At 31.1% G+C, this 26,674-nt stretch overlaps 1 protein-coding gene and 1 long non-coding RNA gene across 2 annotated transcripts; one reads left to right on the forward strand and one right to left on the reverse strand.

The window, feature by feature from the left end:
• Nucleotides 1-4,167: 4,167 nt before the first annotated feature.
• On the reverse strand, nt 4,168-5,475 carry LOC116118711 (BAHD acyltransferase At5g47980-like). The gene has a single exon (XM_031404685.1). It carries the CDS (start codon nt 5,473-5,475, stop codon nt 4,168-4,170), a length of 1,308 nt encoding a protein of 435 aa, XP_031260545.1.
• A 4,248-nt stretch (nt 5,476-9,723) lies between these two features.
• On the forward strand, nt 9,724-10,743 carry LOC116118700. The gene is made up of 5 exons (XR_004126200.1): nt 9,724-9,751; nt 9,850-9,879; nt 9,975-10,007; nt 10,140-10,210; nt 10,634-10,743. It is a non-coding gene; the product is annotated as an uncharacterized LOC116118700 (long non-coding RNA).
• The last annotated feature ends 15,931 nt before the right edge of the window (nt 10,744-26,674 follow it).

Consider the following 26,674-nt stretch of genomic DNA (forward strand, 5'->3'; position numbering starts at 1 on the left):
GAGCTGTCGAATCAATTAAGTTGTTTTGTTTTTATTATTTGTGTCGCTAGTTGGGTAAGAGTAGGTTGCTTTTTGTAGGGTTGTGAATTCATAATAATAATGTAAATGTAACTTATTTTGAATGTTTTCAGTATATATTATCATCACATTTCAGTATATATTATTCTGTATTTCATTTGAGATTTGAATTTTTATATGTCTTTTGGTATGTCTAGTATTACATATACATATGCATTGAGATATGTATTGAACAATAATTAATGATATGAAATTGTGGCAAATATAATCTTCGTACATAACATTCATAGTGACAATTAACATTCATATGATATTGGAGAAGTTTAGTTAATTGAGAACATCTTGTGAAATCAAACTTTGTTAATTAACATATTTATAAACAAAAGGCAAATATAATTTGTGTACATAGAGTTTTGTATTTGAACTACACATAATGGCAATTAACATTCATAATGCATTCTCCAAGGATGTTAAGAAGGTGGAGGTTGTTGAGAAGTTCTTCATCATAGTGCAGGGGGTGGAGGCTGACTAGAGGAGGAGGAGGTTGTTGAGAATTTCTTCATCATACTGGGAGTTTCTGTCATGCGTTCCCCAAGGATGTTAATCATTTCTTCTATTCTTGATATGAACGAATTGAAATCACTTTGCAACTAATTATGTTGTCCTGCATTTTTCCCTCAATACATGAAAAACTCTCCTCTTGAAACCTTTCTATTCTCTCAAATTTGCTTACTATTTCTTCTAAGGTATGAGAAGATAGTTCTTGTACATTATGAGAAGATCCAGGTTCAATACTCATTCTTCTTCTTTTGCACACATAGACTTGTCCTTGATTTTCCCTTTTTGGAATAGGGACACCTTCCAATACCGTTGCCACTTCCTCTATTTTATCCCTAATCAGAAACCATTCTCCTGTCACATTTTTTTTTTTCAATCAAACCCATTCTACACAATGTGAAATCCCCCAGAAATTATTTGCAGAAAATGTAATCTTATTAGCTTTATCAGAAGGGGGTGATCTCTAAACCCAACTTCTCACATATTAGCGTACAAAGCATCCTCCAATATATTTCTCCTTTTTCTCTTTAATCTCTCCCAAATTCTTAATCAATAACTTTGCTGAATTTACTTGCCTCCCTGTTATTGCTGCTTCCATGAACAATAAATCCTTGACTATCATATTTCCATTTGTTTCTTTCCTATCATTAAATGTGAAAGTCAGAAATCTATGAAATACTCTCATGGCAGGATTCTTTAACTTTATAGATTTACACCTATGTGGATGGCAAACCTCTATTCTAGAAACATCCATCCAAGCTTGTTTGGAATCCCACGTTCTGGATACGTTATCCAAACCTTCAAAATTAAACCCTATCCAAATTGTTAAATCCTGTGGCCTCACTACACAATTTTGATTCGTTAATCTAGAAAACATTGTATATGCTGGAAAATCATCAATATCTGTCTTCATAACTTCCAAACTACTAAAAAACTCATAGATCAAATGCTTATATCCATCATATCTAATACTCACCAATTGATCCCATTTCAAATTACAGATCCAACTATTAATCTCATTACCTAAACCCAAACTTGCTATAAATCCTAAATTTAAACTCCTTCTAAGATAAATATCTCTTTTCGCCATCTCTTTGTATTGCTTTTTATGTTGCATGTCTCGAAATTGGACTCCAGATGACGATGTGACTCCATGAGGAATGGTTGTATTTTTTGCTCTAACCATTTTCTGTTTTCTTCTAAAACTAGCAGCTTCCTAGAAAAAACATATCCATGAGTAATTCTACAGATATTAAAAAAAGAGAACTATCATAAAGAGTATGTAGAACCTGACAAATGTCCTCAAAGAACAGTATGAAAAGAATAATTTAAATCAATTTTGCAATTCTTTGAAATTAAAAGAACAAAACAAGTCAACAATTAGAAAGAATGATTTACTAGCTACTACCAGAACATATACAAAACATTGATCAACTGGATAGTTACTAATGTATATTACTCGAAGCAATTTATTGAAATTGAGTCCCGTAAGTAACAAGTTCATTCATGCAATTGAAAGGGAGGAACTTGTGATGTCAACTAATGAGAAATCATGTTTAGTGATATTCATGTCCAATCCAGCAAGAAAGAAAGTAAAATTATCCAATATTAGTATGACTCGTAACCATTTTCTTCTTAGAGCTAATGTACCCAAAGTACAATCTCCCATAGTAGTTAAATCCTAGGATAGCAAAGTGATTAGAGTTATCAAAAAAGAGTTATCTTGGACAAGTGAATTTCAAAGTTTAAACCTCATAGTTTAGGGACTAATTGTTGAGCTTTTCAATTGATGACAAAGAAGAGTCTCCCATCCCACATGTTCTATTGATTGGGTTTAATTTGATAAATGAATTGGTCCAAGGACAGATACTCTCTATTTCCTAGTTTTCACTTTGATTATTCCTAATTTAAGCCAATTATTTGACATAAAAATGTTATCAATTGGGACTAATACTCACCAACTGCAGAAGTCATGGGCAAAAAAATCACTAATCCATATTAAATCAAAGACTCGTGTGGGCTATTCTCCATCTCCTTATGGGAGGAATGGGTTACCATGAGTGGAGCAAGGGGAAGTTTTATTTACTTGATGTGTAAATAAAAATTCCCCTCTGCTCAATGATATTTCCAACAACAATAATTGGCCTCCTCAAGGACTTTTAATAATCTGCTCTCCTTTCCCTAAAATCACACTCCTTAATATACTAATTCCACTAACTAAATTATTCCCTCCCCTAGCACACTTACTCTTCACATGAGAATATCACCTAACCAACCTCCACTAACACATGCTCACATGCCACTCACACCTCCTACCATCTTTTATCCTTATACCCCTTATACACCTTCTTACTGATGGAACTCCCTGCCAATTTCACACTAACCAACAAGCAATAGGCAACAAAAATGCATATAACACAACAAAAATTATGGAAGCAATCATACAATGTATTGTAGCAATTTATTCTTCTTGATACTACCTTTCTCAATTGTTTTTCTGAATTCAAACCAATAACATCACAAAAATTGGCAGGGAGACAAACATCTAAAAACAAGTTAGCATTATAGAACCAAGTACCAAAAAGTTATCAGACTTCTATTGCTCAATAGCAGCAACTACCTTTCTCAATTGTTTTTTTGAATTCAAACCAATAACATCACAAAAATTCACTGATATGATGAACACAAACCAAATAAACATAATAATGAATCCACACTCCTTAATAATAAAACCAAATTCACATTTTTGCATAGATTAAATATGCCTCATTCATCAATACAAATAGCATTATTGCACAACCAATTAACAGATATCCTTTTGACAGTTTTGATGCAAATTATTAGGGCTTCTACCAAGCAAAACCCAGCCAAATAATCTTTATACACCTGGAACAATTTTGATGTTCCTATGAACTTTCTTCAATGAACGATAAGCAAGAGAGAAATGAAGTACGAAAACAAAAATTACTCACAGATGTTATATGGTTTAACAGTGTAGTCTAGCTAGAGTCCAGACGATGAAGACAAAGAAGTGAACAACAGCGGCAGATGTAATGTGGCTTCAATGGTTTCTGCTGTTTTTCTTTTTTAGAATTAGTTTTGGAACCCTCAATTAGGAAAACCAGTAGCATTTTTGTTTTAAAAATATGTTTTTATTACTTTTAACAAAGTATGGATGCCAATCCATCTTATGTGGATGGACGTCCATATACAAAGGAGGGTCATCCATATAACTTGGATGGTAGTCCATTGATTTTTATTGATTTTTTATGGACCCTCGTCCATTCGTGAATGAATGGTCATCCAAAAAATATGGACGGCCGTCTATAATTGTTGGATGATTGTTCATTCACAAAAGTCTTGTATCGTGTCCTACGTGGCGATGTCCGAGTCAGGTGCCATGTAAATCGGTGCAAAATTTCGATACCAACTTTCGGTGTCCATAGCACTTTTGGTCTATTATATTTGGCCACATAAATAGTAATTTTTAACCATTTTGGGAGCTAATTGAAATAATCTATATAAAAAAATACATTTATCAAACATCTATACATAGCGTATAAGATCCGATTCTCTCTATATATGATGTGCTCAATTCATTACACTTGGATTGACAGTAGCAAATTCAAGTAAATCTTGGTCGCCTTCAAATAACGCCATGTCTTCTTCGCTCAAACTTACCATAACTTCTACTCCTTCACCATCTCTCGCGTCCATCATAAACACCGCATTCTTAAATATTAGGCTGGGAACAGTAGCCCATATCGGCTTTCCCCACCCGAAATCAACCTCATAAAGTGGAAATCTGCACCAACTGGTGCATGTATGATAATCTATATCCTCTCTTCCCAGTAAATTTTCTATCCCACACATTTTTAGCCATGTCCTTTTCTCTACTTTAATCTTTTGCAAACCAGTTTTCTTGAATTCTGTTAATTCTTTTCTTAGTTCACAAACCAGTCCCTGCAAGTCTGTCTCCTTTTCTGTCGAATGCGCAGCGAAGAACGCCCCCACAATGTTGCCGATGCAGTTTTCCGGCAAAGGTGGCTCTATTCTTTTACGTAAGTTCACTACGTGGCTTATAACAGATAGTCTCGGAAACCCTTTTGCTGATCTTGAAACATTTATCATGCATTTCCAGATCAAAGCCGTGACAGCTTCCACGCGCGTTGGTTGCTGCACTGTTGCTCCGGCTGCTTTCGCCTTGAGGGAAACAATCTTTGATGATTCAATCACGAACCTCTTGCTAATTAAGCTATCATGACGCGGAATTGTAATATGGGGCTTGGAATCTAATGGAGGGAAAATAGATGCTGCGTTGAATTCAGGAAACTTCACTCCATCGCTAGACCCTGAAATGGCTATTTGAGACCAACTATTTAAGACTGTAGACAGCGTTTCTGTGTCCGCAATTTTATGTGAAATGCAAACGCCAATTACCATTCCACCGCATTTGAAGAAGTTGGCTTGAACAAAGAGCAGGCGGCTGGAGTCAGCCTCCTCGGATTCAATCTCAACAGGAAGAAAACTTCGTAGCATTGATGCATCAGGCTGTTGAAGAATGTCAGATAAATTGCATTTGATCTGAGCTTCAACATATTCAGCCCCATCATCATTACACTCAATGGTGGTTTGTTCTTTGATTATGCCAGCGAGGGGATAGAAAACTGTAAGTAATTTTGATAGGGATGTCTTCAGCTTCTGCGATCTTTGGGTGGCCGGGATTAGATGGTTATTTGTATTATTGTTTTCTGGGTAGAAAAGAAGCAATGGTGTGAACATTACAGGAGCAGTCTGGTCAATAAGGGAAAAGTTGAAATTTCTTAGATGTTGGGGGGTTGGAGAAGATGGCTTGATTGTTTCTCTAGCAACAATCTCAATATCCATTGTCATAGCCATGTTGCTGTATCTAATTGGACGTGTAATTGATATTAAATCAAGCATACTTGGGATAATGTCGTTGGCATTTAATTATATATATAGATATAGTAAGTCCTCCCTTTATGAAACAAATATAGAAAAAATTAGTTAGAGGAAGACGGTTGGAATAAGACTTAGTTTTTCATTTTCAGCAATTATAGTTAGGGTGGCTGGGTCCGGGTACCCGCCCAATTTCACCGGAACCAGAATTTGACAGTTCCTAGCTTTTGGAATCGGAACCATCAATTCTGGTTCCTTAATTCCTGGAACCGTAACCTGGCTCTGGTTCCGGGTACCAGGAAATATTGCGTAACCTCTCTACTATTTAAAATGACATACCTGTAAAAATTACAATGCAACCCCAAAATTAAAATTACATATAATTGTTTTCTCTTTCTTCCCTCGTTATTTCATGTAAAGAAGAATTGTTGGAAGCTCCATTCATGCATTTTTCCATCACTTTTACTCTCCGTTTTGCTACATTTTTTCATTTTGTATTTGACTTAATCGTCGGAGGGGACACACCAGAAAAACCATCTGGCCTCTTTAGCGTTAGCGAATCTTAGTGTAAGTGATTGCAGGATCCGTAAAAATCTCCTAGTTTGAGCAAATCTCCTATTGACATTCACATACCTTTGCGCAACAACTTCTGCCTGAGTCATTATTTTTTTGCTCAAACAATGATAATTAATTGTTAGAAATATTGGCTCAACTGGTGAGCCCATCATGATTAGTTCAGGCAGCTCAACAAGATGATCAATTATACCGTCAAAAACTTGTATATCACAATCGAAGCCATAAATTAGCAAGATAGATTTAATATTTTAGCTCATTAAATTAATTCTATTAGACTACAACCTCAGATTAAAACCAGTAATCCAAATGGAACCAGTAAATACTAAAATAGTGAATAGTGAAAGAAATAAAAAAAAATAAAACTATTTTCTCTTACTAAGGTTGTGATTACAGGAGTTTTGTCACTGCTTCTTGCACAATTAATTCCTATGTTCAGAATTCTTCGTTATATCTAAAGTATTCAGACTCACATTAGAATTTGCTTAATATAATCTGAGGATACTACACACTCGTAATCTCAAGAAAATGTTTGAAAGAAAAAAGTGAGAAAATTGAGTTTAATTAGTTATAGTCCTTATATAAAAAAAAACTTTATATTTAACAAAATTATGGTTGGATTTATAAATTACAAACTTTATGTTATAAATCCACTGTTGTAAAAAAATTTTGGACAGCTGAACTTTGAAAAATATAACATCTTAATATTTTTTTTATTTGAAGGTAAGGTAATTGGCCACCTCTTAGTACAACTTGAACTAAAAACTGGGGTGGGGGTACTTTCAAGTTTCAACCATATGCCCCTCTATCCATCCGGCCACAAGTTGGTGGTTAAACATTTTAATATTTGATTTGTATGTAGCAAAAAAAAAAAAAAAACATATAAATAATTAATTAAAATATCATAAGATATTGACAACTTTCTTAATTAATTACATTCCTTATAAGTTTCCCAAAGGAAATTTGGCTTGAAATAATTATAGCTTTGCGATATTGAAATGTTATTTGGGAAAGTGAATATTTTTTGTCTATTTTTGCATGACTTGTTTTATTTGATTATCAATATCCTCCTTCCCAAGATAATAATTTATTTCCTATTTGATGTTTATACTAAGATATATTTTTGCCATATATTTGGAATTGAAAAAAAATACATCCACCGACGGTAGTGCACCGAATTTATGCACCGAATGACATGACAAAATCCTGACGGTTGATTAATTTTAACTTAATATTAATTAACGGTAAGGATTTTATCACGTCATTCGGTGTATAAATTCGGTGCACTACTTCGGTGACTGTAGCATTACTCATTTGGCATTACCTTTTATGGCATCAAAATCTTCATATAATATAATAAAACACGAGGATGGTGGTCCAATTATATAAGGGAATGTGGATAATAATATTGTACTTGTTATATGATATCTCTGCTTAATCAATATCAAAAGATTCTTATAGCTTTTCTCCTTTTAATTATTCCTTTGAGTTTCCGATCCGAATATGCATGTTTGCTTTCTCTTTAGCTTTCACAACAGATGATATATGATTTTCTAAGACCACAATTTTCCCAGGAATTCACTGAAAAAAACTAACCACAAATGAAAACCAAATATTGCTACTCAATTTATTCATTTCATTTCCATGGTATTACAGCTTATAAAGTTGAAAATTAAGTACTACACATTTATAACTTACATAACTTATTTATGTACATTGTACAGTACGTTGGCTATATATATTATATAGAGTAAATGACATATTTCCACTCGAGATTTGGCAAAATCCTAAGTTGATACCTATAGTTGCATTTATTCCAGATTCACACCCTTAAAGTGACAGAAAAGTGTTTGATTTAACGGTGAAGGGTAAATTGGTCATTTTGTAGGAGGCAGCGCACGTTAATAGACGTCGCCCTTGACTTTTTTTGCCCTTTTCCGGTGATTCTTTCACCCAAAATCACCCTTGTCACCACCATTTGAACTGTCATCCTCCCTTTACAAAACCTTTCCCTTCACAACCCCTTATCACTCGTCGATTGTCGACCACGGCTACCGTGACATGCGACTATTTTTTGCCGATTTTCGACCATTTTGAGCGGCTACAACCCCAACCACCACAACCGTTTGACTCCTCGCATCCCCCCTAGAAAATCCCTAGCCTTCCCGACCACGACAACTCACAATTTGCCATCCACCACTTCACCAAAAAGTGATGAACATGAACCTCTTGGCTGGCAAATGGCGACTAAATAGTTGGTGGGGACATAGGGGTTTTATAGAATTGGAGACACTGGTTGAAGTGGTGGTGTTTAATTGGATTTTTACCATCGGAATCCAGCAAAAGACAGGGAAACCGTAAACCAAACTACACCGGCAATCAGAGGTGCTAATGAGTTGAGAACCAAAGGGGTTTAGACGACGGAATATGTGGAAGGTGACCAGGGGGGTCAACACCATCGGAAATAGCCCAAATCAAGCAAAAATCGAGAGGGTGCACAGTCGCCGAAGGTGTTATTGAAGTAATTTAAAAATACAATGGTAAATTTATAATTGTATTAATTTATTTATTAAGGGCATTATGATAATTGCACCATTTGTAACCTAAAAATTGCTAACGGTGTTACTTTAAGGGTGAGAATTGGAATAAATGTAATCAGAGATACTAACTTAGAATTTTGCCAAACCTTATGTGGGAATAGGTCATTTACTCATGAAATTATAATACAAGCATGTTTAATATTTTGATCTACGTTCAAAATGAAGTACATGTAAGCATGTATAATTTAGGTGATAACATAATGCCAAAGTCTTAATGAGTGAGGTGATAAATAGCAAATTGTTTACTAATATATATAAAACTGTCTATACAACCTAGATAGATCATTATTACGCATGTTGAAACTATTATTGTTTGTTTAATCAAAGTTTGACAGAAAGCAGGGGAATGGAAATAGAAGAGCTATGTTTTGCTTTGTTTGTTCTCTGTTTTGATAGATAAAAATGTTTGTAGGATATATAAAATCTCATTTTTATTGTTTACACTTCTAAATGGTTCCTTTGAATTCTTGAAAGTAAAATATGATATATTTTTACATCACTGGAAATATATGATATATCTATGAGTAATATTATATATACAACTGAGTCATACAAACAGACAAAAAAAGAAGGATAAAGTAATCATTTTACATAAATTTTGTATAATTTTTATGTGTTTATATGACTTAATTGTAAACAAGACATCATCGCATATTTAAACATATAAATATTCAAATTTGGGCCTTGAGGATGTTTTGTTTGCTGAAACAGGCCCATTTCAATTCGGCCCATTTCCATATCCCCTGCTCCCCCTCGCAGCTCCTATACTCTCTTCCACTTCGCGGCTGTGACCTGTAAGCTGTAAGTTTGTGAGAAATGGAGAAAATGGGTGATCTTGTCGGGTCAAGACAATCGGATCTTAACAAGTCTTTCAAGTTCGCAATTCGTTCTCTTCTCACTACTTGCTTAAAACAAGTAACTTTCTTCACTGCTTAATTTTCTACGTTCTTTTCATCTACTTTAACTATCAATTCTCTTATTTACCACTATTTTTTTTCTTTTTTTGAAATGAAAAAGGAATTCAGCAAAGCATTCAATAACTTTACTGCTTCTGAGACTCCCTCCACCGCCTATTCATCCAGGTCCCCTCTCTAAACATCTACTCAGAGCTGTTTTTAATTCTTTTAAATTTTGTTTTGGTTAATGTTTGAAATTTGAACTAATGGGTGTACAGTTTCAGGTGATTACTTCTTTGCATGAAAACATTGAGGTATGATTTTTCCTTATGCTTTTTAAAGGATTTAAATACGTTGTTACCAGGCTATGATTGTTAATTTCAAACGTTGCCACTTTTGCATATTACAGGATGAGTTTCAGTCTTTATGCCTTGAAACTCAGGTATATTTCAATTCATTACTTTGGTCCGCGGCTAGATGTGGTCAATTGAATTACTAATTAAATTCATTCCTTTTGATTTTATGAATTTAATTGGTTGGGCATTCTAATGTTGAATTAAATATGATTTTGAAGGCGGGAAACACTCTTGATACTGTGGAGCAACTTGTGGAAGAACAAGGCCTGGATCCATTGTCTTCAGATAAGTAGGTCTATCTAATCCCTTGATGACATGTAAATACTTGTTGAATTGATAAAGTTTTATTGCAATATTCACTATTTGTAATAGATGTTTTCGTCACATCATTGTATGCTTGAGCTACATATTTCAAGCTGCTCAAACCAATACTGTCTGATTTTATATGGTCATTTGGAAAACTATTGCACTTGTATCCATACACAGTACATTAACAAGAATGCGTGAAATGATTTTACTCATGATGTCTTCTGTATTAGAGCTCTGGTCTTATCGTATTATTTGAAAAGGGTAGTGTGCAGGTTGGCTTCTAAACAGTATTTGTTTGGTTTTTTCGCTATGCATTGATTCTTCACTTGGTGGATAATTAGCAGTATTATAGAATTCAATGTTTCATGTTACTTTTAACGTTTAGAATGTTTATGTTGTTTAGTGAGAGGACCCTGCGGATACTTGAAGCTGTACAGCCATTTCCCTGGACATGGTCAGAGCAGAGTACTTCATGTACTTAACAGCTCTAGATTTTATGTTCACATTCTGATTTAGCTCTACATTTGGCTACTCCTGCCTCTAAATTAGGAAAAAGTTTTCTGCTATGAACATGATACATTCTGCAAGGCCTTTTTCTAAGTTCACTTCGCTATACATATATTAGACACGTAATGGCCAACTTAACTTGAAGAATGCCATTAGTAGCAAACAGAGGCACATACATTGGTGGTCAGATCCCAGTAGACATTATGGTTTGATGCTTGTAACCATTTTTCCAGGATCAACTTTTCACTTTAATCTCCTACGTGTGATTAATTTTAAGATTTTATCTTCCTTTATCAAGAACGAAACAGAGAATAAAACAAAGAAGAACACGGTTGCAATCTTTTCTGACAGTGTAGACCTACTATTGAATGGTATTAAGGAATATTATGTATGAACTAAAAACAAATAACCACTGATGGAGAAATGCTGACAGTGTATGTTTCTATACTCTCATCATCATCCATAACTCTGATGCAGTCACTATCGTGACTTTGTAACAAAAAATTAAAGGACTATCCAACTATATTTGTTTCGTGCTGGAACTGTGTTGGTGTGATGGCTTTATATGGTGACGTTTCATCATTAAATGGAGCGACGTCGTTTTGAGCCAAGTGAAAGATTAATCCTGATCGTTGGCTAGCTGAAGATCCAATAGTGGAAAAGAAGTCTGAAGGTCAACGGTATATAAGCAGGCAAACAGTCTAAATCGATGATGATTAACCATTTTTGTATCTCTTTCTTCTCTGTCGAACAAATCTGTATCTGTTAGGGTTTGGGTTTATTTGTGGTCTTGAATCTTGTAACTGTAAGTTGAGTGGCTGGTTTTCAAGCCATTTGAGGGTACTAGGGTTCACAGGGTATTTGGGATACTAGATCTGTGTTTCTAGGGTGTTAAGGATTTAGGAGAAGATTGTGAAGGGGTTTAATCGAGGGTAGAGGTTTGTACTGGAATCTTGATTAATATAATGCAGCGAGCTCGCTGGTTTTCCGAGCTCAACGTGGACGTAGCTTGCTCAAACTGAGCAAGTGAACCACGGTAAATCTTAGTGTTGTGTGTGTGTGTGTATTTGCTAGATCTGTGTCGTGCGTGTTTGCTGTGTGATTTGGTTGATCTGGTGTGTGCGTTATAACAAACTGGTTTCAATGGCCCTTGGATTACTACTTGATCGATATGCAGTTCATTCTATATGTTGCAATGGACTTTATTATTTCAAGTGTCCTGACTGACATGCAGGACAAATATTATGGATGTTACATGTGATCTGTCAACAGCGAAGAAGAATGAGATCTAGTACATGATGCGTATGCTGGAAAGGGTGAGTAATGTTTAGAAAAGATCAATTTTCTTCATTCAAAAGTATAGATTTATTATTTTTGTTTGTTTTCAAGGTCTCTCCTCCCAAGGTCCAACGGTGTCTTTCCAACGAAAGGCATTTCTTAAAAGATCTCCTCCAACAAAATTGCCAACTGATGTAACATAATAAGAAAATTAAGGCATTATTCATATTTGAATTTCTGAGCAATGAATATAACTACAGTTACTGAACACAAATAAAGAGATTAAGATAGGTAAGGAGCAGGGATTCGATAAAGCCAATCAAAGGAAATATGCAGTGAACTCGAGAAATTTTTATATTTGCTTACTTGGACAAGATTCAAGCCAAAGCTAATTTAGTATATAAATGAAACATCATATTACAAACTCTTGAAACAATTTATATCCTCAAGGCATAGAATCAGATCAGAACGTTAAACATGTCCAATCCATTAAAATTATTAAAGGAGTAAATTTGTCTCCAGAGTTGAAATTCTATTTCACGTAACAACCCAGCCAACCTTTGCCTTTTTCACACAAGAGAAACTAGAAAAGAATAAATCTAACTACAAGAATAGTACTCCTTCACATTCGTTTACGTTTGTTTCAAGTTATCACCATTTGTTTTATTAAATGACAAATTATAAAATTAAAATTGTATATCTTACCAAATTAAAGATCAATTTTATATAACACATGTATGTAAAGCATTAAGTGTAACGAAATGAATAAAGTGTAATGCAAACAATTTATATTTACAAGGAACTCTTACAAATTGAACAATGATATCCAACCTTTTATCCATTACAAGAACCTCTAAAACTTTGGTTTAAGAAAATCATTTGAAAAAAGGTTATGAACCCACACAAATACAAATGAGTAAATAAACTATATATTTGCTTAAATAAAGGCATTAATAGATAACAACTTACTATAAAATAGATAGCGTAAAGGCATCAATAGAAAACAAGTTGAATTAAAATACATTTTTATGGCAACTCCAAATATTAATATAAGAAAAACAATATCAATCACAAACGTCGAACGTCAAAATGAAATACAAGGTTTTCTAATGTGATAATTTAACATGAAACAACTTCACTTGCGCAAAGAAGCGTCTACACCAATAAATCTTTATATACCTGGAAATCTCAGGAATCGAGGTTTGATATTTGCAATCATTTCATAAAGATCATTTCTAAAGCCATGCCCCTGCGACAGGATACAGAAAGTCTTAGATACATGTGGAGGGTAATTACTAGTTATAAGTAATAAGAAGAAATGCATTGAAAAAATTATGTTCAAACAAAAGCAAAACCCCTACATGCAAAGTTTACATTTATCATTCAGCTTCAAAAGACAAACTAGAAGCTCATTTTGAAACAATAGTTAACTCCATCCTAACCCAATCAAAGCAATTAAAAAAAAAAAAAACCCTAGGAGGACTTAAATTTTAAGGAAGATTGCATGTTGAATTTCTTTTGTAATTACCTTGTGTGTGTCCAAGGGGATGGCAGAGACCTGATCAATCCACATTACCCCCTTCTTTGAAGTCTTCAGTTGAAGTCTTGCATTTGGATTTGTTTCTTCAGCTTCCAGCAAAGTTTCCATTTTTGTCCAATTTGAGACATCACGAGCGGAAGCACTGCAATGAAATCAAATTAAACTCTAAATTATAAATAAACAAAAATCTTTGCAGAAGAAGATTAAGCAAATTAATTATAATGCTCACATGAGATTGGTAATGGCCAGCTTCCACAATCCATCCGAGCTCGTTAAAGATACTGATATATTAACTGAGCTCAATGAACGGAGGTAAAAGACAATTTTGTAAATCTTGCGTTGTCTGATGTCCTACAAGAAAGAGAATAAAATAATTAATAATTCATACTTAAAACAACATATTCAAATTCATTTACTTTTTTGTGTAATAAAGATAAACTATTTCTTACCATTCCCCAGAATCCTGGTTTATAGACACCAACTCCTCCAACAGGACACGTACCACCATCACAAAGCACCTCCATTCGAAGTGCAATCTTATTCGGCTTGAAGCATGATGATCAGTCAGTTGAAAGAATTATGGATGATTCATCCCCGATAAGAGACCAAGGGTGAATATTCAAGGATTTGTTTTGTCTTACAGCTTCAAAACCTTAAATAAACATCTCATTAAAAACCAATTGTAAAATATAAACCCCTAAAAAATATTGTGTAGCATATGCTTTAATACATTATGGGCTTGTTAAAAACATTTCATGCAACATGTCTGAGAAATTTAGAGAAACCTAAGAAATTGAAAGAGAGAAAGCAGAGAATTAACAAATCGAAAGAGAGAAAGCAAATAACAGCCCCTGATGTTTATATACACTATTACAAGTACACGCTGACAATCCAGCATATAACTTAGCTACCAAACATCAAATATATAGATAGAAGAATAAAGAATGACCTCTGTTGCTCACAAGCTCTGACCACAATCCACCAGCACCGGCATGATTGATCTCCTGGAGAAAAACACAGTAATATGGATAGTTAGTTTCTTTAAGCACCTTGCCTTACTTTTTTCTCCCTTATGTATTTAATAAATTAATTAGTAGCAGCGTGTAAGTTTATGTGCAAGTCTACCAACATGAATGGGATAAAAAAAATATAAATAAGGTTAACATTAAAACAACATTACTCCAAGTGCAAGCTAACAATAAACTACCTCAAAGAATATTCCAAAGAATGTTTCAGGAATCTGTCTGCCTCCAGAAGCATTAACAACCAATTCTGCTTTCTGATTTCTGTTGGAGACCGAAGCTTCATAGAAGAAAAAGAACAAAATTCCCCAGAAGAAAAACAACAAAATAACAGCGCAGTACACCTTGTTGGGACCCATACCTAACAAACCATGAATGGTAAAGGTTACATTTTGTTCACTTAACATGAAAAGGAATGCAAAAAACAACCTCACCATCTTCTTAGACAAAACAGCTAATTCATAGATCAAGTTAAAATAAGTAAAGCATCAAATAATTCATAGATCAAGTTAAAATAAGTAAAGCATCAAATAATTCATAGATCAAGTTAAAACCAAGTCAAATTCCCTTTCTAATTCCCGTATCAACTAAATCAGATAACTTCTAAACATAAACCCATGGAATACCCAAAAAAATAAAAAATAAATGAAGTTCTGGATGCCACCTCGTCTATATCCCTCTCTTCTCAAGCACTGTATTACAAAACTAATTAAAACGATGTATATATAATAAAATACAAATACTTCTGTTTGTTGGTATTTGTTAGAAGAGAGAAGGGAAGATGTAGAGGAGGAAGAGATGAGTATTGTTGTTGTTTAATTTTTTTAATGAGAAGAGAAGAAAGAGAAGATGAAGATGGAGTGAAGTGAGGTGAGTCTTTTCTATACAAAGAACACTCTTCACGGGCGTGCCATGCTCTTGTATACTTTCCGTTTTTATTCTTAAGAATTAGACATCCAACTACTTACTATTACTAAAACAAGTGAAGAAAATTGCTGAGGGAATATCAGTCAACCCCCGAGGTATACCTCAATTAATGAACCCCCACTAGTTTTAGAATTAGACAGAGGTTTTGTGATGATCTTTCTTTGCATACAAAAGGTTTTGTGGTCAACTTAAAAGAGTAGCAGTAGAAGAGACAGAGCGGTTTTGCATTAAAAGAGTGTGTTTTCCAATTCCATGCATGAGAAGGAGACACCCACTAACATATAATACAACAAAAATATCCCTTTACTTGTTATCTTATCTATGTGTAAAGTAGTATTTGTTGGCACATCATCCATCCACCATAAATATAATTTTACCTCTGAGCAATTGTATAACTTCTTCCATCTTTTGTTCCTATAAGTAACAACCAATTGTATAACCATAAGATCAAGAAAATCGCTCCAAATAATTACTACCCTAAATTAAATACAACAACAAATGAATTCTATGTAATTTGGAGGGATATTATCAATCAGAGACCATGTTTTCTTAAAAAGATGAGTTTTAAAATGCACAAAAAATCATGTTTAGTGTTGATAGAAAAAAGTCTAAAAGATTCATACAACTAATATATTTATTTTATAAATGTAACTTAAGTTTAGAATTTTAAATTTTATAAAATTAAAAAAAAAAAAGATAAATAAATCATTAAAACATCGACTATCTAAACGTCAGACTCTATAATCACTTTACAGAAGTTAAATTAATAAAATAATTTGTTTTTTCTTTTATTATTTTTTCCCTTCCTCTCTTCTCTCACTTTCTCTTTCCCTTTCCTTCAACTCCATCAGAAAACGCAGACCCAAGACCTACAAAACCAGCAGCACCAACACGCACTTGCACAGCTAAGCAAAGATTTGATATATTTGAGTAACATAGAGTTATTAGAGAGAGTTTACTAACGTCAAATGCCCACTTTAGTTTTCCAAACTTAAAAGATTTGATTTGATGGATATGAGAATAATTATAGGTCCCACTTAAATATTTTTACCTGATATCATGAATTGAAACAGCAAGATAAATTCCCGTTTTACAGTCATATGTCATCTTTTATTAATTTCATGTCTCAACTGGAGACAATTATTGCTTCTATTATCCAGCTAGATGATGTAGAAGTCTTTTCCTGTAAGTACAAATGATATTACAGTTCTCCTAATGGGAAATTTGAAATGCAGATAAAATTAATTTAAAAGGAAACAAGATAATAGAGTGGGCATTACCAAAGCTGGTGTAATATTGATTATTATTTCAACATCACTGCAGGAAATATCATAAATTGACGAGATGGGGGATGCACATGGAAATTTATCAAAACTGTACATTTATTTCCTTGAAAAAGGAAAAATTATATACATATATCCAATAAAGAGTTGAGATTCCAAGCTGTGCTAAAAAACTATCCACCCACCACGATTTAAAACAAACCTTCAAAACCCTTAGTTTATAGTATTATACACTATTTTTGAATAATATCACCAAACCCATTACTCTAGCTATTTTTGCCGAAGAACATTGAAGGTTAGTGCCCATATATATAAAATATAAACTCATCTCACAATAGATGTTGACCAAGAATTATTTCAAAAATTAAGAGTCTAAGAATGCTCCCAAAAGTATCGTATATGAATAAAAATCGAAAACATTCCGATCTAAGAGTGCAGCTTTTTAATATATGCATGTATTTAAAAGCTTTGCAAATTATTTTGTATTATCATTTATGGACATGGAAATATCATATATTGATGAGATGGGTGATGAGTTATAAATTAACGACCCGTCAAGTACAACTACACCTAGCAGCAGTTGTTGCCGTATGAAGAAAATTATTTTAAGACTCCAGCTAGATGATGCCGAAGTCTTTTCCTATAACTACAAATGATATTACTTCTATTGGGGAATTTGAAATGCAGATAAAATTAATTTAAAAGGAAACAAGATAATGAAGTGGGGTGGGCATTACCAAAGCCGGTGTATTGGTTATTGTTTCAACATCACTGCAGGAAATAAATTAAATAATCCTTTGTAGCTTTGTCAAATTAAGTTTATATACAAAATTAGAAAAGTGATGCACATTGAAATTTGTAAAAACTGTAAATTTATTTCCTTAAAAAAGGAAAAATTATATTGCACTTAAATATATGATTATATACATACATTCAATAAAGAGTTGAGATTCAAAAAGTTGTACTAAAAAACTACCCACCACCATTTAAAACAAACCTTCCAGACCTTTAGTTTATGTTAGGGCCAAAAATCGTCCTCGGCCCAAATAGGGAAACAAGATCACTGGTGAAGAATGACCAGGCCCAATCTTGCAGAGGCCCAATTCAGATTAGCCCTATTTGATACGAAGTATAACCGGCCCGAACTACATGGGCGCAAGCCTCTTAAGCCCTGTCCAATATCTAGGCCTATGGGTGAGTCCAGAGCCCATAGCCCCTTCAACATTTTCCTATTCTTGATCAATCCCCTATTCAAGGTCGTCTTCCTCTTCCTGGCGACTTTCCCACTTGAGGGTCATTCTCCTAAATGGAATTAACTTCCTATCTAGACACTGATAAAGACAGCTGATTACGGCCCTGATTCTTCTAGGGTTGGTATCAGAGTCACACTAGGACTCTTGCTCCCATCAGGATTGGAAGACCAGACGACCACTATATAAGCAGAGGCCAGCCCTCTCACAAATGACATCGACATTACACCTTCACACCCAAGACTCTTTACTTGAGAGTCTCGCTTATTCGCCGTAGTCACAGTCCCCGACTAGACTTCCGGTAATCTCTCATTCCCTAACCCTCAATATATTAGACTTTAAGCCTTACTGACTTGAGCGTCGGAGTGCCTACGGCAAACACCACCCTGGTGTTTCCCGTTCGCTTCACGCGTGTGTTTCTCTACGTGTGCAGGTACAGCAGATCGCTAGTAGCCTCAACCTCACGGGATCAGACCCCCCTTTCTGTACAGGTAGATTTTTACATCTACAGTTTATATTATTATAAGCTGTTTTTTTGATAATATAACTAAACCCGCTTAGGTATTTTGGATATAATTTTTTCTATTGTAGATTATAGTTAGCTGGTCGTGGAAAATAATTTATAGTGAGAGGAACTCACGAAAAGAATGGATATAATAATAATTTATATTCTTCATTAAATTGTTATTATTTTATCATGATATAAAACATGGACTATCTAAAGGTCAGACTCTATAATCATTTTATATAAGTTAAATTAATAGAATGGTTTGTTTTTTCTTTTACTATTTTTTCCCTTCCTCTCTTCTTTCACTTTCTCTTTTGCTTCCTTCAACTCCATCAAAAAACGCACAAAACCAGCAGCACCTAAACCCACGCCAACACCCACTTGCACAGCCAAGCAAAGATTTTGTCTTTTTTTCTTATTATGATCTGATATATTTGAGTAACAGAGATTTATTAGAGAAACTTTCCTAACGCCAACTGCGCACTTTGGTTTTGCAAACTTAAAGATTTGATTTGATGGATAATATTTTTACTTGATATCATATATCGAAACAGCATGATAAATTCCCGTTTTGCAATCATATGTCATCTTATATTAATTTCATTTCTCAATCAGAGACAATTATTTACTTCTATCATCTATTAATGAGAATTTGGAGAAAATTATTTGAAGACTCCAGCTAGATAATGTCCAAGTCTTTTCCTATAAATACAAATGATATTACAGTGCTTCTATTCGGATATTTGAAATGCAGATAAAAGTAATTTAAAAGGAAACAAGATAATGAAGTGGGCATTACCAAAGCTGGTGTATTGATTATTATTTCAACATCACTGCAGGAAATAACATATATTGATGAGATGGGTGATGCTTATCACTGAGCAGTTCTGTGTATCCTACATTTTTTTACAGAACTGAAACCGGAACTGCACAGTATATGTTCCTAAAAAAAGGAACTGAAACCGGAACCGCACAGTACAGATTCTTAAATTCAAGAAATCGGAACCTAAAATACAGGTTCTGGTTCCTTTCCCGGGTACCCTGTAAAAAATCAATTACCCCTATTAGTTTAAAAATGACAAAAATACCTTAAAAGTTTACAAATATACCCCTAACAAATTTTGATCACTCATTCATTTGTGTCCAATGTAACTCATAACTCCTTTAATCTCTAGGCAACATTTGAATTCAATCAATTCACATAAAATTCCTCAATCAAAACCAAAACACAAACAATTATTCATCACAATTCACATCAAATAACTTCACCAAAATCATTCAAACAAACAACAATATAGAAAGTTAGAAACTGTCACCAACTTCTTTGATTCTCCCACCACTAAATACTAATGTAGTAAATTTAATGTTATAAATTATTAATATTTATAATGTAATATAGTAATGTTGTAATTAATTAAATAATTATTTAATTATAATGTAATGTTATAATTAATTAAGTAATCATACTATACATTTATAATATAATGTTATAATTAATTAAATTTTTAATTATTTAATTAAATATTGTACTAATGTTTATACTGTAATGTTATAATTAATTAAGTAATCATATTATAAATTTATAATGTAATGTTACAATTAATTAGATTTTTTAACTATTTAATTAAGTAATGTACTAATGACTAATGTAGTAAATTAATAATGTTTATAATGAAATGTTATAAATTTATAATTAATTAAGTAATCATTTAACTGTATAATGTTATACATAATTAAGTGATCATACTATAATGTAATGTTATAATTAATTAAGTAATTATTTAACAATAATTTAATATTATAATCAATTAAATTTCTAATCATTTAATTAATTACTAATGTTTAATGTTTATAATATAATGTCATAATTAATTAAGTAATCATTTAATTATGTAATGTTATAATTAATTAAAAGATCATACTAAAATATAAATTGCAATGTTATAATTAATTAAGTAATATTCTATTTAAGTATAATGCAATATTATAATTAATTAAATTTCTAATCATTTAATTAAGTATTGTACTAATGTTTATAATAGAATGTTATAACTAATTAAGTAATCATACTATAAATTTATAATGTAATATTATAATTAATTAAAATTCTAATCATTTAATTAAGTATTATGTAAATTATTAATATTTATAATATAATGTCATAATCAATTAAGTAATCATTTAATTATGTAATGTTATAATTAATTATGTGATCATACTATAATGTAATGTTATAATGAATTAAGTAATCATACTAGAAATCTATAATTTAATATTATAATTAATTAAATTTCTAATCATTTAATCAATGTACTAATGTTTATAGTGAAATGTTATAATTGATTAAGTAATCATACTATAAATCTATAATGTAATGTTATAATTAATTAAATTTTTAATCATTTAATTAAGTAATGTAATAAATTGTTAATGTTTATAATGTAATGTTATAAATTTATAACTAATTAATCATTTAACTATGTAATGTTATAATTAATTAAGTGATCATAATATAATGTAATGTAATAATTAGAGTTGGACATTTGGGACCAGACCCAAAAGTCCAGCTCCAAAACCCGATCCTAGGACCGGTCCTTGAGAGGACTGGACCTAGGAGGTCTGGTCCCAAAACGGGACCAGGCCTAAGGAGGATGGCCTGGGCCCTCCACTGGGCCCTCCTCAAAGGCCCGAGCTTGGGACCGGTCCTAGGCCTGGGCCCAAAAAAATTATATTTTTTCAATATAGTCCCATGCCAAATTACAAAAACCCCCTGTTAATTAAATGAATATAAGTTATGAAGGCTAAAATGAAATTATCCCATAACACTTTTAATTAAGCTTAAAAAGAGATGAACAGCTTTTTTGCAGAGCCGCCTTAAATTAGTTGTGTGGTGCAGGTGCTCTAGTCTCTAACTGATACCAAAAAAGAAAAAAGAAAAAAAAATATATCTATAAAGAAGTCACAATGTGCCATAAAACTTTTTTGAATCCTCCATGTGCTGCTCTGTAAAGCAATGAATAATAGAAGAAATTAAATTAAATTAATTAATTAATAATAATAATAATTAGGTTGGCAAAGGAAATAAGAAAACAAACACTATAAATTAATTATTTGTAACTTGTCATCATTTAATGTCTAAATTTCAGAAATAATTTTTAGAAATAACCCATAGCGTAATTAATTTAAATAATATTTATAGATTATTAAGAGGAAGAAAACAGTAACGTCTGTGTCATGATATTGGGAATATTAATCATTTCATATGAAAACAATAATTAAATAATTTGACAACTATATGTCATGATGAAAAATAAAATCAAAGAGACAACGAAGCTCACTTGAGACTTGAGAGAGGACAACCAGAGTGGGAGTAGAGAATTATTCACTTTACGAACAATTAATTAAATTCAAAAAATATAATATTTACTTTTTCATATTAGCCCCTAAAAAATACTAAAAACTCCCAATAAAATTTCATTTCGCCCCTAAAATACAAAAAAAAAAAAAAAAAAAATCAGGGAGGAAAAAAATTATCCAAGCCCATATGGACCGGTCCCTACCAAGCCTTGGGCCTGGTCCGGGTCCTGATTTTTCTCATGTCCCAGGCCCATCAGTGACTGGTCCCATTTGGGACCAATCCCAAACGGGCCCAGGTCTGGGCCTGCTTAAGACTGGTCCCTGCCCTCCTCTAGTAATAATGTTATAATTAATTACGTAATAATTTAATTAGGTAATTATTTGTTTATAATATAATGTTACAATTAATTAAGTAATCATATTATAAATTTATAATTTAATGTTAATATGTCATAATTAATTAAATTTCTAATCATTTAATTAAGTATTGTGCTAGTGTTTATGTAATAAATTACTAATATTTATAATATAATGTCATAATCAATTAAGTAATCATTTAATTATGTAATGTTATAATTAATTATGTGGTCATATTATAATATAATATTATAATGAATTAAGTAATCATATTATAAATCTATAATTTAATATTGTAATTAATTAAATTTTTAATCATTTAATTAATATACTAATGTTTATAATGAAATGTTATAATTGATTAAGTAATCATACTATAAATCTATAATGTAATATTATAATGAATTAATTTTTTAATCATTTAATTAAGTAATGTAATAATGTAGTAAATTGTTAATGTTTATAATGTAATGTTACAAATTTATAACTAATTAAGTAATAATTTAATTATGTAATGCTATAATTAATTAAGTGATCATAATATAATATAATGTTATAATTTAATTAAGTAATTATTTAACTATAATGTAATGCTTAATTAATTAAATTTATAATCATTTAATTAAGTAATAATTTGTTTATGTTGTAATGTTATAATTAATGTTTATAATATAATGTCATAATCAATTAAATAATCATCTAATTATGTAATGTTATAATTAATTATTTAATTATATTATAATGATTTAAGTAATTATACTATAAATCTTTAACATAATATTATAATTAATTTGTCTATAATAGAATATTATAATTAATTATATAATTATTTAATTACAATGTAATGTTACAATTAATTAAATAATCGTACTTTAAATTTATAATGCAATGTTATAATTAATTAAATTTATAATCATTTAATTAAGTATTATGCCAATGTTTATGTAGTAAATTAATAATTATTAATGTTTATAATATAATGTCATAATCAATTAAGTAATAATTTAATTATATAATATTATAACTAATTATGTAATCATACTATAACATAATGTTATAGTGAATTAAGTAGTCATACTATAAATCTTTAATGTAATATTATAATTAATTAAATTTTTAATCATTTAATTAAGCATTGTACTAATGTTTATAATAAAATGTTATAATTAATTAAGTAATTAACTAATTATACTATAAATCTATAATGTAATGTTATAATTAATTAAATTTCTAATTATTTAATTAAGTAATATACTAAATGTTATAAGCCAATTAATTAAGTAATAATCAATTAATGTAATGCTATAATTAATTATATTTACTTGGTGATGGTTGAATACGCTTGGTCATGTTATAAGTCAATTAATTAAGTAGTAATCAAGAAGAATTACAATACACCCTCCTCAGTTGTGAGGGGAATCAGACATGGGGCTTGTGATTACTTGATTAAGCCTATACGTGAGGAAGAGCTTAAAAATTTATGGCCGGCAAGAGTGGAATTAAAATAAAGACATTGAACATTCAGGAGGCAGCTTTGATGAGAATGATCGCCAAAAAAGAGCAAGTGATGAAGTTGAATACGCTTCTTCTGTTGATGAAGGAACCGAAGGAACATTGAAAGCTCAGAAGAAGAGAAGCATTGTTATAGAAGAAGATGACGGTGAACTAGCTTCCAAATTGTAAGAGTGAACAAGAACCCTAAAAACACAAAAGAGATTGAGAAATTAAGTGATTAATATCTTGAATGTGAGAAACTAAAACCATTAATTGTATCTTTGTTGTTGTTGTTGTTTTTTTAAACTCTAATGAAATCAATAGCTTCCGGTGATCTTAGTCATTTTCAACGAAGCACGGAGGGATGAAGCCAGAGGGATCGAGGAAGGTCACTTGACCCTCCTGAACTTAAAAAAAAATTCATGTAAGTACATTTTCTATCAATTTAATCCTATAAATTTTTATTTTTACATGAATATCCTTAAAAACTTCAAGGTAATACTTCTAAATTTGGTGAATTTTTTTAAAAGTTATAATAAATATCTATATCTGTAATTCTAGTAATGCAATATTTGATCAATTCCAAGTTCCAACAAGTTTCTCACCAAGTTTTATTTCTTTTACTTACACAAAACCCTAAAATGAGTAAAGTTTTCTCGTTTCTTTTCACTTGTTTCTAAAATAATAGATATTAATAATCGCATTTAAAATTTGTTAGTTAAATTTAACTATAATCAATTGGTTTGTGTCTCAATATTTCTTCCTGAAAAACTGAAGAAGTAATCATGTTAAAATATTGAACCTTATGAATGCAACATAAACATCGAAACTGATATATCAAATTCTTAATAATTCAAAATTATAAATTTTATTAAAATATTTATCAGGTTAAGATATGATAATGAGATTACTATAAAATTGCGTTTTACAATAAAGCTATATAAAACTTTGAAATATTTATATATGTGATTTATATTCTGACTTAATTTAATTAGAAATTATTATCTTTGTTTTAGCTCAATTAAGTGCTTATTAATGAGTTTAATTCATTGTGTTTTACACATGTTGCGTACAATTAATATTAAATGTATTACTTATAAAAAAAAATCAATATTAGAGTATATGTTATACCTCATATTCCTTATAATTTCATTTATAATCATCTTATTATTATTTGTAATTTGACCCACCTACCTTATGTTCCCTACTTCGTCCCTGAAATCATGTAAAATTGCCTGAGTATTGGTTGCCATGTTTTTTTTTTTTTTTTTTTTAATTGATTAATTGTTTTTATTGTCATTTGTATTACTTTAATTCATTAAGTCTATTCAAATAAGGTTTTAAAGGTTTTTTTTTTTTTTTATTAAATTTGTCCACAAAGTGTTCGACAAAAGTCCCCAAGCAAATCACACAAGATCACACTAACATAGGTTTTGGGTATGTCGTAACACTTCTAGGATGGGGATAGTATAGATTCAATCATTCTCTTAGATTTTTTGTGTTCTTTCACTTATCACATTAGCCAAAAGCACAAAATTGTTAACTTAATCATAGATCTAAGTAATTTTTGATTTCTTAAATTTTAATAATATAATATTGTTAATATTATTTTAAAACAATTATGACATAATTATATATTTATTTATGTATCTTTATTTTATTTTTCGCCCCGATTTGTAATCTAAAATTTTATAATTTACACATTCTTTTAACATGTAAAATATAAAACTATATTAAGTAATGTTTATAGTTATAAGAAAACCAATCTAGCCCTTAATTAAATAGTTCAAACTCAAACATTTATTTTGAAAATATTAATCTCATATACGGTATGATATAGTAAAACCTCTCTAAGTGATACTCCATATAGGAATAAACTCTACATAGTCATAAAAAATTATATTCCCAATTGGGATAGTTATAAATAAGAATAAACTTTACATGTAATAAATTATAATGTTTTTAATTCCGTCTTAGGAAAGTTACCCTCACATAGTAATAATATATATATATTGCAAAAAATTATTTTATGTTACATAAATGTTAAGATGAAAAAAAAATATTTATCTAAAGTTGTTTGAAACATATATTATCTTTAGAGATGTTATTATATCTTTTAACTTGCAGGTACATTACTCGCTGGCATTGACTTTTTTTTATTAAAGCCAAAACATTTTCTAGCTTCTTAAGCATGTTTAGAGCTTCTTGTTATGAAACGTTTTGTATTTCCATACTATCATCCTCATTATTATTTCTTTTCTCTTCTTGTCAAATTATAGCAATGATTTCTTTTTTAGTTAAAGCATACATGACTGTTGCTTATTTGATGATGATGAGAAAGACATTGGGTGCATTTGGTTCAGTATTTTGGATGGATTTTGGGATATGATTGGATAGTTGGATAGGGTTATGATTAGAGATAAGATTTTAGAATATGGTGTGGTTGAGTATTTTGACCTTGATATTGTGTTGAATATTTGATTAATATATTTTTATAAATGATTTATTAATATAATATTTTGTTGAATTTTGTTAAAATAGTATTATTATATATTAACTTATCAGTTACATTTTATAATACTAAATATTTTATTGGTAATTTTGTCACCCGTAGATATTAAGAAACAAAAACCCATATTAATTTCAAGTACTAATTCAACTGTTTAAAAACATCATTTCATACATATAGACAAAAGTACTAATTATCAACCCTTACAATCATTTTACACATATACTCCATTAACAACTACGACATGGTCCACTGTGTGCCCACAGTGCTTCGTTATGTTATCCCGTATAGTCGTCTGTTGTCTATAATACGTTGTTGCGGTAGACTCGGTCCTTCTCCATTTCGGCCATATTTTGTCCCGTTTTGACGATCACAATATATTGCTCATTACCTGTATTATTATTGGTTTGTT

Source organism: Pistacia vera, unplaced genomic scaffold, assembly GCF_008641045.1.
Source record: "Pistacia vera cultivar Batoury unplaced genomic scaffold, PisVer_v2 Contig857, whole genome shotgun sequence".
Lineage (NCBI taxonomy): Eukaryota > Viridiplantae > Streptophyta > Magnoliopsida > Sapindales > Anacardiaceae > Pistacia > Pistacia vera.

Excerpts from the sequence above, each read along its gene's own strand:
- LOC116118711 (XM_031404685.1), bottom strand. The coding sequence starts at position 5,475 with ATGGCTATGACAATGGATATTGAGATTGTTGCTAGAGAAACAATCAAG.